This window comes from Saccoglossus kowalevskii, chromosome 4 (genome assembly GCF_978046115.1).
Source record: "Saccoglossus kowalevskii chromosome 4, keSacKowa6.1, whole genome shotgun sequence".
Classification (NCBI taxonomy): Eukaryota; Metazoa; Hemichordata; class Enteropneusta; family Harrimaniidae; genus Saccoglossus; species Saccoglossus kowalevskii.
In genome coordinates, this window is record NC_140644.1 from 23087525 (window position 1) to 23105117 (window position 17593).

The 17593-nt window shown below is 34.7% G+C and overlaps 2 protein-coding genes and 1 long non-coding RNA gene across 3 annotated transcripts; 1 reads left to right on the plus strand and 2 right to left on the minus strand.

Annotated features, from left to right (window-relative positions):
* Positions 1–1262: 1262 nt before the first annotated feature.
* On the minus strand, positions 1263–9971 carry LOC100375736 (protein arginine N-methyltransferase 9-like). Its single transcript, XM_002739335.4, has 11 exons — positions 9801–9971; positions 9268–9597; positions 8471–8707; positions 7667–7834; positions 6860–6974; positions 6345–6424; positions 5740–5941; positions 4780–4975; positions 3678–4392; positions 2701–2857; positions 1263–2108 (listed from the first exon to the last, which is right to left on the minus strand). The coding sequence occupies exons 2-11, from the start codon at positions 9573–9575 to the stop codon at positions 1710–1712; spliced, it is 2577 nt and encodes an 858-aa protein (XP_002739381.1). The 5' UTR covers positions 9576–9597; positions 9801–9971; the 3' UTR covers positions 1263–1709.
* A 7-nt stretch (positions 9972–9978) lies between these two features.
* Positions 9979–15554, plus strand: LOC100375442 (NADH dehydrogenase [ubiquinone] 1 subunit C2-like). Its single transcript, XM_002739333.4, has 3 exons — positions 9979–10193; positions 14226–14369; positions 15291–15554. Exons 1-3 carry the CDS (start codon positions 10079–10081, stop codon positions 15338–15340), a joined length of 309 nt encoding a protein of 102 aa, XP_002739379.1. The 5' UTR covers positions 9979–10078; the 3' UTR covers positions 15341–15554.
* On the minus strand, positions 10979–13285 carry LOC146747198 (uncharacterized). Its single transcript, XR_014929185.1, has 2 exons — positions 13231–13285; positions 10979–11113 (listed from the first exon to the last, which is right to left on the minus strand). It is a non-coding gene; the product is annotated as an uncharacterized LOC146747198 (long non-coding RNA).
* Positions 15555–17593: the final 2039 nt, after the last annotated feature.

Genomic DNA, 17593 nt, shown 5'->3' on the forward strand with positions numbered 1-17593 from the left:
AGTATGTCTTTCCCAATGTTTCCCATGGAAGGATTGGGAGAAGTATAGTTAAGATATAAATACCTATTGGGAAACATTGGGAAAGACGTACTTCTTGTTGGTATTTATATTTTACCTATACTTCTACTAATCCTTTCATGGGAAACATTGGGAAAGACGTACTTTTTGTTAGTATTTATATCTTACCTATACTTCTACAAATCCTTCCATGGGAAACATTGGGAAAGACATACTTCTTGTTGGTATTTATATTTTAATTATCCTTCCACAGGAAACATTGGGATAGACATACTTCTTGTTGGTATTTATATTTTACCTATACTTCTACCAATCCTTCCATGGGAAATATTGGGAAAGACATACTTCTTGTTGGTATTTATATCTTACCTATCCTTCTACTAATCCTTCCATGGGAAACATTGGGAAAGACGTTCTTTTTGTTGGCATTTATACCTTACCTATACTTCTACAAATCCTTCCATAGGAAACATTGGGAAAGACATACTTCTTGTTGGTATTTATATTTTAACTGCCCTTCCACAGGAAACATTGGGATAGACATACTTCTTGTTGGTATTTATATTTTACCTATACTTCTACCAATCCTTCCATGGGAAACATTGGGAAAGACATACTTTATGTTGGTATTTATATTTTAACTGCCCTTCCATGGGAAACACTGGGAAAGACATACTTCTTGTTGGTATTTATATTTTACCTATACTTCTACTAATCCTTTCATGGGAAACATTGGGAAAGACATACTTCTTGTTGGTATTTATATTTTACCTATACTTCTACTAATCCTTTCATGGGAAACATTGGGAAAGACGTACTTCTTGTTGGTATTTATATTTTACCTATACTTCTACTAATCCTTTCATGGGAAACATTGGGAAAGACGTACTTTTTGTTAGTATTTATATCTTACCTATACTTCTACAAATCCTTCCATGGGAAACATTGGGAAAGACATACTTCTTGTTGGCATTTATATCTTAACTATACTTCTACAAATCCTTCCATGGGAAACATTGGGAAAGACATACTTCTTGTTGGTATTTATATCTTAACTATACTTCTACCAATCCTTCCATGGGAAACATTGGGAAAGACATACTTCTTGTTGGCATTTATATCTTAACTGTACTTCTGCCAATCCTTCCATGGGAAACATTGGGAAAGACATACTTCTTGTTGGCATTTATATCTTAACTATACTTTTACCAATCCTTCCACAAGATTCAAAGTGATAGACATAGTTCTTAATGGTGTCTTTAAATTTTTATTAGAATAAAAATTATTACACTATTTCATTTTGAACATGATTGAATTTGTTACGAGATACACAAGTAGACTACACAAAACTCATTTGACAAAAAAATACATTTTTGTTTTCATTCATTTTCAATAAATAAAGTGTTATTTCAGATTCTTTTTTATGGCAAAGTGAAATTCAATTCAGTAACATGTTTGGATTTTGTTTTTCCAATCCAGCCTGATAAAAAATATTTACAAATCAGTACTGCAAAGTTGAGAAAAATACAGCTCTTGTCAGCAAGATGATGCAAGTTGAAAAGAGAAATTTTTTTTTATTTTTTTTTAATTCTCATTAAGAAATCAACAAGAATAATTTTACACTTAATCAGGTGATTTTAATAATTTAATCAGGTGATCTATCCTTCTAACAACTCTGCTCGTCAGCTTATTTATACCGTAGAATTAGATTCTTCTGAAATTTGACCATGATTAAGCTCAATATCAAGACAGCTGTTCTGTAATTTTCCTTTAATACAGACTATCTCATCCTTCACAACACTCATGCTGTCATTAATAATGATGGCCGCTTGCCTCCAGTGTGGCTCTTCATCTAACGTTGATATTGAGTATTTCTTGTCCAAATGGATTTCAAACCAGTACGGTATTGCTGTGACATTGCCGCTTTCACAAACTGGTATATGTAAAGATGAGTAATTTTCCAAGAAAGGTGGAAGGGTGTCAGATTCCGGATTGATTGGGGCATCAAAGTCCAACTCAAACAGCTTGAATGGTTCAGTCAGTCTTCTGTGCGGTAGAGTTGACAAGTCAATCTCCTGGTGGGTGGACGTCTGGAACAGCAGAAACAAAAAGAGTTACAGTAACAAATAATTATCAAAATCAGCCAATCACAAGTCATTTGTAAATATATGTATAGTTCATATTCAAGATTAAAAGAACAAAATAGGTGATTTTCCGTACAATTGCGAGATCTCGCGAGATGCATGAAAGACGCGCGTCGAACGTCTGCCGCAAAAATCAAACGATTTGATTTTGAACTAGAATTTCTTTATTTCGTAGCTCACACCGATCGGCCGATCTTCGACAGAGGAATATTGCTTCCAAATACCCTTACTTAATCGAAATTGCCTATCATCAAATGTGGACAGCACATTATTAAGCATGGAAATGTCCCCGAAATACTTTCGCGTTTGTCGAATCCCACGCAATGTTTGACGCGACTACGACGCTATGACCTTTGTTTGTCCTGTTTTTACGTTCGATTTCACGCATAACGTGTGATTCTCGCAGTGAACGGAAAATGGTCTATTATTAGACTATTCATGTGACATGAAGAAAACATGAAGAAAAATAGCAATGCAAACAATTACAAAAAAGTTGCAGCGAATGTCAAATGATAACAAGTCACAGTGTAACTCTGACCTGGAATATATTCATAAATGGTGCAATATGCAATCCTAATGTTCTATCGTTGTCAATAACACCACTCTCTTGTTGTAATGTACATGACTCAATACACACTGCATATATTGTCAAGCCATATGGACAAACACAGCCACCTGGTTTTAAGATAGTAGATCTGGAAAATACAAAATTAGACATCAGTGAATTAAATGATTCCAAGAGTTCAGAGATGAAGTCTCATCATTCATAACATTTCTTAGAGTAGAATTGATTGGAAAACTAAACCTGATAGAAATCTGTTATCATGAATACAGCTGCTGAAGTGATAACATTATCTTGGCTGAGTGACGCATTATACGATACATGTGACTGGGAGAAACAGCCATTACAAATTGACACTGATGACACAGGAAATGAATAATTAAAAATAAAAGAAGAGAAAAAAAACAATAGTTGCAGCTATTGTCTCATTCATAAAAACATAATCTTCATTTGACAATATTCAAAATAATCCTGTTCCTAATGTAACCTCTGTTACAGATACAGTTACAGTTCATTGCAAAATGAAAGCACATCAGGTCAAAGATTTTTATGTTGTGGGAGATGAGGTTATACTAGGACAAGCACTAAAAGTAGTGAAAGTACAAGTTTATAGCAAGTAGTCCTGCATCAACTTTATCATTATAGTGTCTATGCAAACACTAAAGTTTGATAATACAGAATTAGACATCTAGACTTTTACAAAGAATTTAATAATATATCTAATGGCCATACCCAAAAAATGTATCACGAAAACTAAAAAGACTATCAAACATCACCATAAGTGCTATGAATTAGCTTGGCTACAATAATTTGTTTACATTCCAACAGCCAGTAATAAAATTGCTGATCATATCAAAACTCACTCACACAAGAAATTGTATGGATTGATTGAGTTCTCATATAAGTTGGACATGCTATCTCTGAAGGCCAATCAAAGACTGGCTCATACTTACTTGGCAAATGCAATATCCTCCAATACCCTTTGTTTGAGTATACCAGTGACATCGATGACATCTGTAACCAAGACATCCACCATTTCATCATCTTCTCCTTCACCATATACCAAGACTACCTCAGCTATACCATTACACTTTGCAATATGTTGCAAGGCTTGCTGGGATTTCTGTGACTGGTTTGTGGTAATTACTTTGGTGGCCCCTGCTTTTGCAGCATGTACACCGGCCAATGATAGTCCTGATGTCATATCCATGATTACAACATCGGAACAAGCTTCAGCTGTTTCATTTGTTGCCTCCTCATTTTGTGCCACACCCTTTTGAGTCTGCTTTCTCCGATTCACGACTTCATTTCTGACAACCTGGCACCACAGGTCCTGAAACTTAACGTGATTTATTGCTGCGATTTCCTCTGACGTCACGCTGAAAACTTTGACAGAATGATCCGCTTCTGGCTGGGAATCGCTTTTATCTGTCCTAACAGAATCACCAGAAGCAGACACAAGTTTGGTATCAGGCAATTTACTTGTAGAAGATTTGTTGCAATGTTTGCCTTCTATCTTATGACCACTCTTATCCAAACTTGTCGGAGATCCAACTGTAGTGTGACATGACTGACTAGATTCTATTCTAACTATTTTAAAGTTTAGAGTATTATTAATGCAGGCACCTTGAATCGTGATACAGTCACCCTTAGAAATATACCCAACGCCTGTAAATAGAAATATGGTGATACTATAGTTAGCTTTCCTAGGAATGACTTGTTTGTGAAGAGGAATGTTTATAAACATTATAATCCTAGTCCCCTTATTTTATTTGGCTAGATAATTAATTATGGAGTTTAGTACATCCATTATCAATTTCTAAAACATATAATAACTTTTCCTTAGTGACATACTCAAGTTGAAAATGGATCAATATCAAATCAAGTCAAGTCAAGTGGGTTGTTACATAGAAAATGGTGATAAAGTGGTGGTGCGATACCACAGCTTCTCCATGTTACAATGTCATTATCATACGTAGTTGCACCGATTTGTAGTTTTAATGATAAATTATTTTGAACCCCCTCCCCATAGAAACTTTGTCCATACTAAATTACCTGGTTTACAGTGACTGGGATGCACAGGAAATACTGCTTGCTCCCAACATGAGTCACCATCTGGGGACGTACTAATACTCGTATCTTTATCAAGGTGTAGATGAAACCAACAAACAATAGCATCAACACGTCCCGTGGCTATGGCTGGTACAGCATACTCCCTCACTGGGCCACCAGGTTCACATGATTGTACAAGCTAAAGACAAATTGAATTTCAGCAAAGCAAGTTTATGGTCAGGGTCTAAACCTACATTTATAACTCTTTACACATGAATCAATATTCTACGTAGTCATGCAAACTATTTTTGATGAATGGCAAAAACTAATGATAACTGTATCCAGTAGTGGACTAACAAAATATTGGGTAGGCAGATGGAGTTGATATTTTATTTTATTTATTTTTTTTAAATTTTATCACAATCATGCATTTAAATACAGATTTAAGATAAAGAAAGAACGACCACCATGTTAGTCATTATAGTAGAATTCCTAACAGTGATGTTCCAGTCATCCACTACATCTAAGGAAGTAAATGAACAAAATCAATTTCTGTGTATAGGAACATGGCTAATTTGCATACAAATTAAATAAATATAGACTAATTTGCGTAGAATAAAAATTTGCGTTTCACCAAAAATGAGGGTTGTTAGGGTTATCAGTAAAGAAATTATGTTTTTTGATATGCAATTACTGACACTGGCAATGGTCCTGACAATTACCATGACACTGTGGTATAATAAAATGTATTTATTTTTTTAACTTTTAAATCAATGCCTATTTTCTCTCTGGACCTTTTTATATATGCACTATCCCATAATCAACCTGGCCTGCTTGAACAAAATCTTCTGCAGATTCAAATCAAGCTATCTCTCGCCCATAGGTAGCACACAATAGCGAATAAATCACAGCTTGCCTACCTGCAAGAGTACCTGAACAAACTGAACATTCATTGGGAATTACCTGTGGGTTATTAAAATCAAAGTTGATTGTCTGAAATTCACCAGTTATTGGAGTATATCCACCGTGTACTCGCTGCAGTATCTCACTTGAGTATGGTTCTACTGATATGGTTGCATCGCCGTCATTACACTGTCCCATCATGCAAGGGCTGATGATGTCACAGCATGTCAAGTCAATGTCATCAACGGCATCAACTATGACCCTGTAAAATGTGGGTAAATCAGAAAATGCAGTAGATAGTGTGAAAGACATGGTCATCTTTGGGATGTTTTAATCCAAATTGTCATTGAGGCTACCGGGGGTAGGTGACGATTTTGAATACAAATCTTAAAATAGAAACCAAGGCACATGATCTTCTATGTATGTATCAGGTTTGTGCAAAATCAACCATACAAACCTGAGATCCAATAGAGAAATGGTAAATTGTAAACTATTCAAAAAACACATTTTTGATTAATTTAAAAAAATTACCCAACCCCTCTTGCTGAATTTTGAGGATTTCTGAATAATTTTTGTAATTGTAGCTACCTTAATATATCACTGTAAATTTCATACAACACGTTTAAATTTAAAAATCGTCTATATTTTGTTTACAGTAATATTACCGATGTTGCTTTCGTAACTCTTGACATTCAATGACTTGTGCAAAGACTGTAGCTCCAGCGGGGATCACTTGAGGTTTTAACTGTAATAAAACAAAATTACTATAAAAGTACTATAAAATACTTAAAGGAGTGATTCAAGGAATAAAATCCAGTAAATATCCCCTTTTTCCTATATTTTACATTTAAGTCACCAAAAATTAGTGAAAATAAATTCCATATATAACAGCAAAAATGAATTCCAGCTAAAATAAAGTATTTTACAGTATGACAATTTCCATTTTGTGATTAATGTAGAGTGATCATGTAGCTTGAGTTCAAATTTCATGGAAACAATGCATCTTACACGCATTGATTACATAGCTATGGGACCCATATCGAACACAACATGGTGAGACAATCACCTTTCTTTTGAGGTTTTCAATTTGCAATAAATTCATTATTTTTAAAAATTTCACATTGTGTATTTGATATGCCAGAATGGGAAAACATATTCAATAAATCTTGGTCATCATTACCTTATTTCCTGTGTTGTCTTCTATCAACAAACGCTTCCATGCATGACTCAATGTCTGAATAATATTCTCTCCCAACAATCCAGAATCTACAGTCTCCGTGACAACCAAGGATACCCTGAACACAAAACATTCAATATTACATTACATTCTATTAGAGCACCTAAACATATGAGAAATGATGAATTTTTGGTTTTCAATTATTCAAAAAGAATGGGTGCTACTTCTATTAGGGATGTGGATTCTAATACAGATTTTACAGTACATAGCTTCTTTACAGTAGAATTTAACACATCTGAATATTGCTATTTTAAAAAAGCTATACATTGTATCTTTCTATTATTATATTTTTTCCATCTTAAACAGGTTTTGAACTTGAAAAATAAGTGAGAAATTGTTCATCAATAATGAATATGCCAAGATGTGTGACCTTTGGAAGTCATATAAAATGCCAGGATGTGTGACCTTTGGAGGTCATATAAAATGCCAGTATTTGTGACCTTTGGAGGTCATATAAAATGCCAGGATATGTGACCTTTGGAGGTCATATAAAATGCCAGGATATGTGACCTTTGGAGGTCATATAAAATGCCAGGATGTGTGACCTTTGGAGGTCATATAAAATGCCAGGATGTGTGACCTTTGGAGGTCATACCAAATTCATATTTAGCGGCAGCTACATACAAGTAAATCTCGAGTTTATTGTAGATGAAATCAAGTCTGGATTTGATAATTTTAGATTTAAATAAAACCCATGATGTGACAAAGCTGAAAACAGAAAGTACACACATGGAGTTACTAACATCATACCTTTGTGGAATATCCTTAGGTATGACAATATCTTTCGATGACGTATGTAATAGTGTCACTTTATCTGACATGCGGTTGGTAGTTAACACATCCTTTGCCATTTCATATGTCGTCTTTGACATTTCACAGGCATATACATGTTTAGCACCAGACTGTATTGCCAGCATACTGGGAAAGAAACACATTATTACCACAATAAAAATAGGGACGTATTTTATATTTTTTTAAATATATATGCACATAATATTATTCACCAGGTTTTAATATTGCCTGGAATGGTAAATCAGCAAAATTTTAACCCAGTGAAAATTAGCCATTTTACAGTAAATATTTTGAAAATAATTGTACCTGTTAATCACTATAGACTAAGATTTATAAGACATGTACAGATAACAAAGTACAGTGATATGCAACGAAAATCTCACAGGAAGCTTGTTTTTTGTGATTATTGAAAGAGATCACATTTTGTGTGTGTCAATTGAATGTACGGTATTTCTAACCAACACATGACGGAATGCAGTGGGAAAAAAAAGGTTAGAAACACAAATGAGCAGGAATATGCAGCTGTATTCAAATATCACTGACAATGAACATTAATAATCAGTTCTTTTACAGATTCACAAATATCAACTTTTGGAAATGTATGTTTGTCTCGCAATCTTCTCCAAGTCACACAAGATCATCATTGCATATCACACACATACATATCCACCCCCGAAAAAAAGATCAACATCTTTCCTTGTTGGCGAATGCTTCAAACTCAAAATACATCATTGAATAGTGACATCAATGTGAACAACCAACCTCAATATTCCGGTGCCTGCACCAATATCCAGCACTGTGTCATGGCCATCTTGTATTGCCTTTCTGATTGCACTTTGAAAAGCATGATTTCTAACTTTGTCATTCAGCATTCTAAAATGCCATCTTTCTATCAGTGCCGAGAGTACATTCTGTAGATTGTCCTTTGCATCCAGGAAACCTGGATTGATTCGTAAAGCTTTCCTGAAACAAGATGCAGCTTCGTCTTTGAATCCAAGCCTGAAAGTCAATTGTGAGTGAAATATTACAAATATGGTACAAATATCAGGTAAATTCACCCAAAGGTTATGCCATCATTGAGGTATGAACCCTCTCTATGACTAGAAATAAGACTTACATGTTTGAGAAGATAAGTTTGATTCCATGTTCACAGTATAAACTGTGACCATTATGGTGAGCGGGAACAGAGACGAAATTTATATCAAAATAGTGAATGAAACCAGGTTTGTTATGATTTCATTTGTAAGTATGACTGGAAATTTACAGGTTGTTTTTCATGTGAAGTTGTATTATAAATATTTCGCAAATTTCCATAAAGCAAATTCATACTTCAATGAAACACATTGTATACCATTGTATAAATGTAAATGCTTTTAACAGAGGAATTGATATAAACTATTAATTATTTTAATGTATTTTTCCCAACAAAAGTTTTGTTCAATATTAAAATAATTCATTTAAATTATTATTAATGGTCTTTCGCATATTGATATCACCCCCCTCCTCATTATCTGTGAGCCAACACAATGCTACAAATGACTAACACGATCCTATCCTACCTGAATAGTGATGATCCCATATCATTGAATATCATCTCGTTATCCGGCAATACTTCACTGGCTTGCTCGTAACATCTAAACAAGTCTGAAACCCTGCTCAAACTCTCTAGTGTATCAGTCCAATGCTGCAATGTAACGATGAAATTATGTTCCACGTCTGTTTTCCACTCTGGAGCTAGTTTTAAAACTAACAGGAAATTGGCGAACGCTTTCCCAAAGTCTTCATTCTTATAATGTTTGTCTGCAACATTTAACGATTTTAAAGCCAGTGCATATTTAGCGGCTTCTTGATTCTGGCGACGGTCCATTATAAGCAGAAGGTGATGTGTCCTTATAAATAAAACAAAATAACATAGTTAGTGTACATAGGCATCCTGTTGCCTAACAACATGGTCTGTCTCATCCCTATGGTCTCATCATCCTTGCTTATCAAAACACTGTTATCACTGTGATCAAAACGAAAGTATACTCGAAATTAATAATAATCAGAAAAATTAGGACAATTCTAGTTAGTCCATGCTCTCAACACTCACCCAATAACATATGTGCATTTCTTAAGTAGACAATTTTGTAAAATCTTCACTATCGAAATCCTTATCAGCAAGACAAACTTGAATTTCCCGTACAGGAAAAGTAGTCAAAGTAAAGCATTGTGGGTCGAACTGCCTATCTTGTTGTAAATGAACACCAAAGGTTAAAGGTCATCAATATTTTCAGATAACTTAAAAGGTTCAGTCGAGTCTGTGTGTCCTCGCTTCTGGGCTCTGTTTGGATTTGTTTTTTGTCCGTATACCCTGACTGTGGCTTCAACATGGTTGTGCCAGATCCAAACCCCACAGTGAACACTCATACAGTAGCGTTCGGATCGTTTGGCTTTTTTTCATCAGTAGTCAACAATGGATTAACGAGGAGGCCTCCGCTGAGTGGTAAGAAACTATTCTGGAAAATATTGTTCTCGAATGACATAGGTCACGTCAAGCGAAGCTCTGTTCATTAAAATGTGTTGAATGTTTATAATAATATGCATTTGTATTTCTCGTAGACTATTGCACTGATAGGCAATGAAACAAAAAAAAATCGTTAAACAAAAACAAATCGTTTAACAGGTTTTGTTCGCGTGGACATTATGTCTCGCACGGTGGACCGAAACATTAGCGCCCTCTATTTTTATTGCACGCACGTACACAAACTTTCTGTACATGTGCATGGATACTTCTCATGATAGAAGCCTAATCATAAATGAAAATACCCAGAGTTAGCGGGACCAGCGCAATACAAACGTGACCTTGATAATAGGATTGTGTTCAAATAATAGAAGCTGACATTTTTGGACTAACATGTAATTGAAACACAAAATATAAGTATTAGAGGGATTACAAAAGAGGCTATAGTTAATATGGGCCGATAATTTGCTGGAGCTGTTGGTAAATTTATGTAATTGATTTTGCTGTGACAATGTATACATGTATGAATAATTATGTGAATATGGTGTTGTGTGTTATAGGAAGTAGGTGATGTCTTAAGTCTTTTGGTTATGTCATTTGAATCAAGAGGGGGAGGTTAAAGTACTTGATCGGAAAGAATGATTATATTTGTTCTTTGGCAGTGAATGGCTTATTTGTACTTGACTGTGACCCACCCACCACTCGATTGTAATTTGGCCAGCTGCTATTAGACATCACTCAGCATAGAATAGAATAAACGTCTGTAATGAACAAGGAAAAAATAAAGTTTTTATTTTTTATCTTAACCATCAATATACAACAAGTTTACAAAAAAATTCGAGTAAGAATAAAGTAAAAAGTTGAACCAATAGGAGATACAGGTGATGGTTGAATTATCTCGCCTGGAAGAAAGAAAAAAAACAAGTGGTAAGGATTATATATTGTAATGAATGATTTGAGTAAGGTGTTGAGTAGAGGAATGTTCAATAGGAAGAACATTGTTTAAATGATTGGACTTTCCATAAATGAAATCTTGAGGCACATTGTAAATAACTAGTGAGAGGATGCTGAAAGCACTACCGTACATTCAAGCATCCTCTCAATGAAAACACAGGTTATGCACATTTACGTTATAATGAGGTAAATTAGTGTTGTAAACGGAGTGTCATGATTAAATCTGGTATGATGTGCATGGAACGACTCATGGTGCAAAAGCAGATAAGTGTTGACGGAAGACCCAAATGATAGGTATCACCACCGACCAATTTGGTAGTAGTCATATTGCCGAAAATACTATATCTTGTTGTTTTCAATAAGTATATGTGCAGCAACAATAAACTGTACAAAACCAGTAGTTAACTGTTTACAAGACAGTATTATAGACCCATATCATGCAAAGTTACAGGGTGTTGTACAAATATACCCCCTTACTTTTAGGCTTTTGTATGTTCATCCAACTGTCCATTCAGAATGAATAAGAAATAAAGTAGGTGCAAAGAGACTATATGGAATGTAATTGTACTTCATAGAGTTATCAATGATGATATCAATCCCATCAGACTGATAGAACCGGTGAAAGTAATGAATTTATCGCATGGCAATGGTAATGTGTCATCTGATATATAACCGTAGTGAATTGACCATGTGCAAAAACAGCATTGTTGGTTTGCATAAGACAGCCCACACACATGCTATAAGGAGTAAAATCCTGGTATCACCAATGACAGGGCTGTAAATGAGTCATGGACCTGTTTGTACAGAATCCCAGTTCATCCCTCATTATTTATGTGGATCATATTAAAAAGATCTCAAACCATTATGAGGCCAATGAAAAACAAATTTGGTGTTTGGGTAGTTAGGCAGGGATTTTATTATTTTAGATTTATTTTTTCCCCAACATGTTCAGTCTATATCAAATACAATCATTTTAAACAATTTTTTTTTACATGATATTACTATCAAATTTTGTTTATTTTAGAAAAAGGTAACTCATTTCCATAAAAATAAAAATAATAACAAATGACAACACATGTCATTGTTTAAGGTTGAGGTGAGTGGCATGAACTGTTGATCGGTGGCACCATTTCAAAAATGGCAGCTGGCAACAGAAAAACATTCACTGATGTACATGTGTATGTAGTGAGCGCAAGGAATTGGCCCCTATCAGTTTCTGCCTAATAAATGACAGTTATGTACATTCCTGCTGTGGCCATTTACCTACAATAGCAACAACACAAGCATGATAAAAGCACTCTGATGTACACATTGCAGCTCTTGCTGTTTCTTGCATGTGACAAAAATCCGCCTAAATCGCAAGAAACTTGTAGTGAGCCAAACAATGATCATGAAAAAGTAAGAATGAATACAGCCAGCCATGCCAATGTGGTGAATCAAATGCAATTTCTTGCATGACTTTCTGCTCAATATTATACAGTGTGTGGTAGCCTATGCCGAATAATCAATGGTGTGGTCACAAATAATCATGAAGATTAATCATGATCACATACTTCATAGACACTATAACATTACATTAATGGGCAAAGACTATAAATCAAATCCATGGCCCTAGACATGGCTACATCCGAGGTCATCATTTTGCCAATGCCATTCTTGCATGTCATTATTGCTGGTTGCATAGACTAGACTATTAATGTACAAGTATTTACACATATCGGCCTTAATTGGTTTTAGATGCTATTTTATTGAGATGCATCGCGACAACTGTGGCCGTGAAGGACTGGTAGGTTAGGTAATTGTTACTAGTCGCACCGTGCACACACATCATATGAGTTCACAGGCCATAGGCCTAGTAAATCGCTGTCATCATTTATATACGATGCAATATTTATTTTTGGTCATTAGTTTCTCTGATTCATGACATCATGTGCCAATAAATCCTGAAAATTGGCTTTGCTAAGCGATGAGTCGTTTAGTACAAAACACTGAATGATCATAGCATGGTGTGCAGAGTTTTAGAGGTAAAGCAATAAAATTTGTGGAAAAGGGCAAAGGCTCTTACCTTAGTACAATGTCTGTACGGCGTCCTGGGCTGGCTGGCAAAATAATCGCGTCATCGAAAGATGCGTGTACGTGTACTGTAGACAATTTCCAGGACGCTGCATTGCATGCGTAGAGTCAACGTCATGATTTCTGCGTATCAATTTTTCTCCGCTTTTTTCAACAAATAATTCACTTTTTTCTTGTGGGAAAACGTCGTTAATCTTATTTTATTAGCCTGAACTTTGTCTTGACAGCGCAAATTATACCCAAATAAACGTCTTTGGATGATTTCTGGCACCCAAAATTGATTCTCGACTCAGTCCTAATTACGCGTTTAGGAATCACCTGGTGATCCAAAATTGACCTCGAATGAAAATACTGCCGCCTACGGCGGGTCCCGGGATCATTGCGTCCAGAATATAGTTATGTTGTAATGAATTATACTGATTAATATAATTTTAAAAAGTTGGATGTCTCCATTCTATTTTTCAAAAATTGATTAGATGAACTGTAAAACACATTGAAATAGCTACATATCTATCATTTTGAGTGAATTTGACTCAATACATGAATTAACAAAATCTTAATTTAGCTAAAGTGCCAACAATCTCACTGTGAGAATCTACTTTATTCTAAATTATCTTGAATTAGTGAAATGACATGCTAGCTAAAAAGACGTGTTTTACAGTATTTGGGAGCAGGAGAGTTGTCACCTGCGCATGCGTCAGATGGCCATAGCGTGTCATTGTTTACAAACAAGCGTCTACCCATGAGCTTTTGCGTTTTTAGCGTATGTTGTTATAGTCGCTTGGGACTTGATTCCTGCGTGTGCGCAGGTGACGGCCCTCCTGCTTTAAACTACTATGCGACGATTCCATTTATAATAACAGTTTATTACCTTTCTTTTTGAACTGCCACTGACATGCTTTTGCTGACTTCAGTGTCGCCAAAGAGTTTACGAAGTACAGTCTCAGCTTTTTGTGGTTACAAATTCTGCTGACTTTCTCATTTCAGGGTTGCACCGACATGCCATTGCTTTTGTTATTGGTGCTGCGCTTGGCTATTACTATAGGCAGTTTGAACGAAGACATTGGGCTGAGAGAGATTGGTATATTGAAGACTATGTACAAAGACATCCTCAGTCATTTCCTGAACCAGGTATAGTTTATCTTTAACACTGGGGGCTTCTCGGTTTGAAGGGGAGTCTGTACTCAGGGGGGAAATAAAATGTTCACTTTGATTGCGTTTATTTTCTCATACAAGTACCACTTTTCATTATTGAAAAGACTTGTTATAACTTCTGTAAATGATTATACTTTGCATTACGTGTCAGAAAGCTGTGAATGTTTTCATGTAAAATTCATGTTTTATATAATTACAAATTGCTGTTGAAATTTCCACAACCCAAAAATAAATTTGTTTTTACTTGATACAAACATTGTTTGTCAAACTGTAGTACTGATTCCATTTGTAAATTTATTTAAAAATAATTTTAAAATACATATCTGTAAACGATTAATTTGAAATGTTTTGACTAAATTTGGCAGCTGAGGAAAAGGCGCAAAGAGAATCAATGATAACTGCATAACTAACCTATTTTATGACCGGCTCTGTTCTACATCAATCTAAAATTTCTGCTAAGATTTTGCTCATTAATCGTGTAATTCTATTCACAACCTCATGCAGAATGGGGCGGTTACACTTTTAGCACTTTGGGACTTTTGGATGTCACAGCTCAGAGAGAAAAAATATATCTGTCTTGCATTGTTCACAATATTAGCATATTTAGATTAGTAGCATTCTATATTCATCAGCAAATCAATAACACATAAACAAACTACCGGTACATCCAATAGGGCAATTCCAGACAATTGTGGATTGGTGCTATCCGCGGAATTATGGCTAGTTACGAGTCCAAGCCAATGACAACTGCTTCTTCATACAGATTATTTTGGTTTAATTGTTTGTTTTCCCCTGCTGCAGAGGCTGTTTTGAACACATTTGGTTATGAAAACCGTTCTCAAAAAAATTTCTCTTCACATTCTCAGTAACCCAACAAAACTATTTTTTTCTTTTCAGAGAAAAAGAAGATGGGATCCATACTGCACCCTTGGGGACCAGTCAAGTAACACAGCAACCATGTATATTGTAGAATGTTTTTCTGTCAAGATTTATTCATTAGATATCTGAAATTACTAAATTGTTTATTTTTAGGAGTATTTACTCATATTTACTCATTGCCCATAGATGTGACTGTGTAATGAAGGCGCATGTATCGATGATATTCTCTGCAGTAATTGCAGAAGTGTGTTTGTAAATTAAAATATTTGAAAAAAAAAACAATTGTTTACTTAGTGTGTGTCATACACCCCATGTTTTCACCATGAATACCGGGACAAAATTGCCTTCTGAAAGCTTCACAGATGTACCAAAATCAATGGAGGGGAAAAAAGGAGTTTGAAGGCAATTCGTTATACCATCATGCAAAGTATGAGTGATCTATTTAATGCTTCAATACAAGTGCTTGTCACTTTCAATGAATTAAAATCTTGCCCCCCCACCCTATAAAAATGATTACTACATATGCTAGTATTGCAGCCTGTGCATTTAAGCTGTGAATTGGACATTCAAATTGTTTTCTGGTGATAGGAATTGTATTGTACGGCATCAACCTTTGACTAGGTTATAGTCTGCATTACAGCACCCTCATAGTCTGTCACGAACAAATGGAAATAAGTCGTCTGTAGTTTTTAAAATCCAACTGAATAGTATTGTCACAGAAATAAAACAAACTCCACCACACGAGTATTGGGAATATCAAATTATATTAGTGTGCAATATACTGACATTGAAATGCTGTGTTCTCATTGGTATCAGATAACTGGTCAATGATTATGTATTTCCTATTATTGCACACATTGCCTATTTAAACGACAATGATTTGGATCTGTGTCAAGTAATTATCTCATCTAGATGTAAATATGACACTGTGCAGATTGATTCTTGTTATAAATCACCGTCAAAATTAAACTTGGCTATATTTAGAGGCTAGGTTCACATATTCATGTGATAATACAAATATACGTGTATATCGTAAAAACCTTTAAATTTGATAACTTTGATTTATAACATGCCATAATTATTCCCTAAGTATGACCCAGCTTTCTTTAAATGTCAGACCATCTTTTCAAATAAATTTAGTTTCAGATAAAATTCCCCTCCCAAATCTAAGGCTTGATATGCCATCCCTTGCATTTGTGAGTTGATTGGAACCGAATCATGTAAGCGGATACCAATCACCTAATTGCATACCTCATCTGAACACATTGTAATACAAACATTTATACCATCTACTCACCCCACCCCCCCATGAGCGAGAATACCAGAGTGATCATTATTTTCAGCATGCAGTTGTTCAGACAGGCAGACAGACAATCAAAATGATATTCTTTACAATATTTATTTCATTTCTGGAAAAAATACTTGTTCCTTTACAAGAAAATACAAAGTTCATAAGAAAAATTAACCGATATAAAATAAACCCACAAATAATGTACATAATATACAATTAGTATTTTTACAAAATGTTTTTTTTTCTTTAAGTAATTGAAGTTTACTCTCTTGAGTAAGAAATATTTCCATTCTTGATTTGTCAATTTCACTGATTGCATTTTGTCATGTATATAGGTCATGGTTAGAACGGCATATTTTGTTTTACAGCATGATTCTTAAAACTATATTAGTAACCCTACTCTGTCTGACATTTCCTTCTATCTTGTAATCAGTTGAAGTCTGAAAAAAAGATTTTGTCAGAGATTTAAAATAAACTGGAAAAAAACATGAAAGTAGCTATTACGAGCACCACTGTTGTAAAGTGTGCGCTCAAATTTCATTGTTGTGTATGTTGCATGGAACCCTTATTACGAATCAAATCCTTTGATCAGGAAAGATCCAATAAAGTTGGTTTTGTTTACAATTCAATTATATTATAAAGGAATTATTGTGGCATGAATTGGGGACATGCTAAATGTTAGTCTGAAAAATCAGTTTATCTTGTTTAGGTTTTTTTCATAAATTTAACGGAAAGAGGCATTATTTATTTTTTAAAACCGATTTGGGTTTGAACACTTATTCAGCCATATATGTACACTCGTCTGGTCAAAATTACCACAATGGCATAACATTTTGCATAAATTTCGGCACACTTAATGGTCTGGACGGGAATTTTTGAAATTTTTTCTTGCAGTACAGTAGACTTGAAGGTTGAAATTTAAATCAAGATATGCTACTACATAATTCATCAAAACTTGGGGAGGTTGTTATATAAATAGAATGGAAAAAACCATGTCATCTTCAACAAACTTCCTATAGAATATATATAA

Coding starts and splice junctions, on each gene's coding strand:
- LOC100375736 (XM_002739335.4), bottom strand. CDS start 9,575: ATGGACCGTCGCCAGAATCAAGAAGCCGCTAAATATGCACTGGCTTTA. Junction 6,975..7,666: donor CCTAAGGATATTCCACAAAG/GTATGATGTTAG, acceptor TTTTGTGTTCAG/GGTATCCTTGGTTGTCACGG. Junction 4,393..4,779: donor TCCCAGTCACTGTAAACCAG/GTAATTTAGTAT, acceptor TTCTATTTACAG/GCGTTGGGTATATTTCTAAG.
- LOC100375442 (XM_002739333.4), top strand. CDS start 10,079: ATGGTTGTGCCAGATCCAAACCCCACAGTGAACACTCATACAGTAGCG. Junction 10,194..14,225: donor GAGGAGGCCTCCGCTGAGTG/GTAAGAAACTAT, acceptor TTCTCATTTCAG/GGTTGCACCGACATGCCATT. Junction 14,370..15,290: donor TCAGTCATTTCCTGAACCAG/GTATAGTTTATC, acceptor TTTTCTTTTCAG/AGAAAAAGAAGATGGGATCC.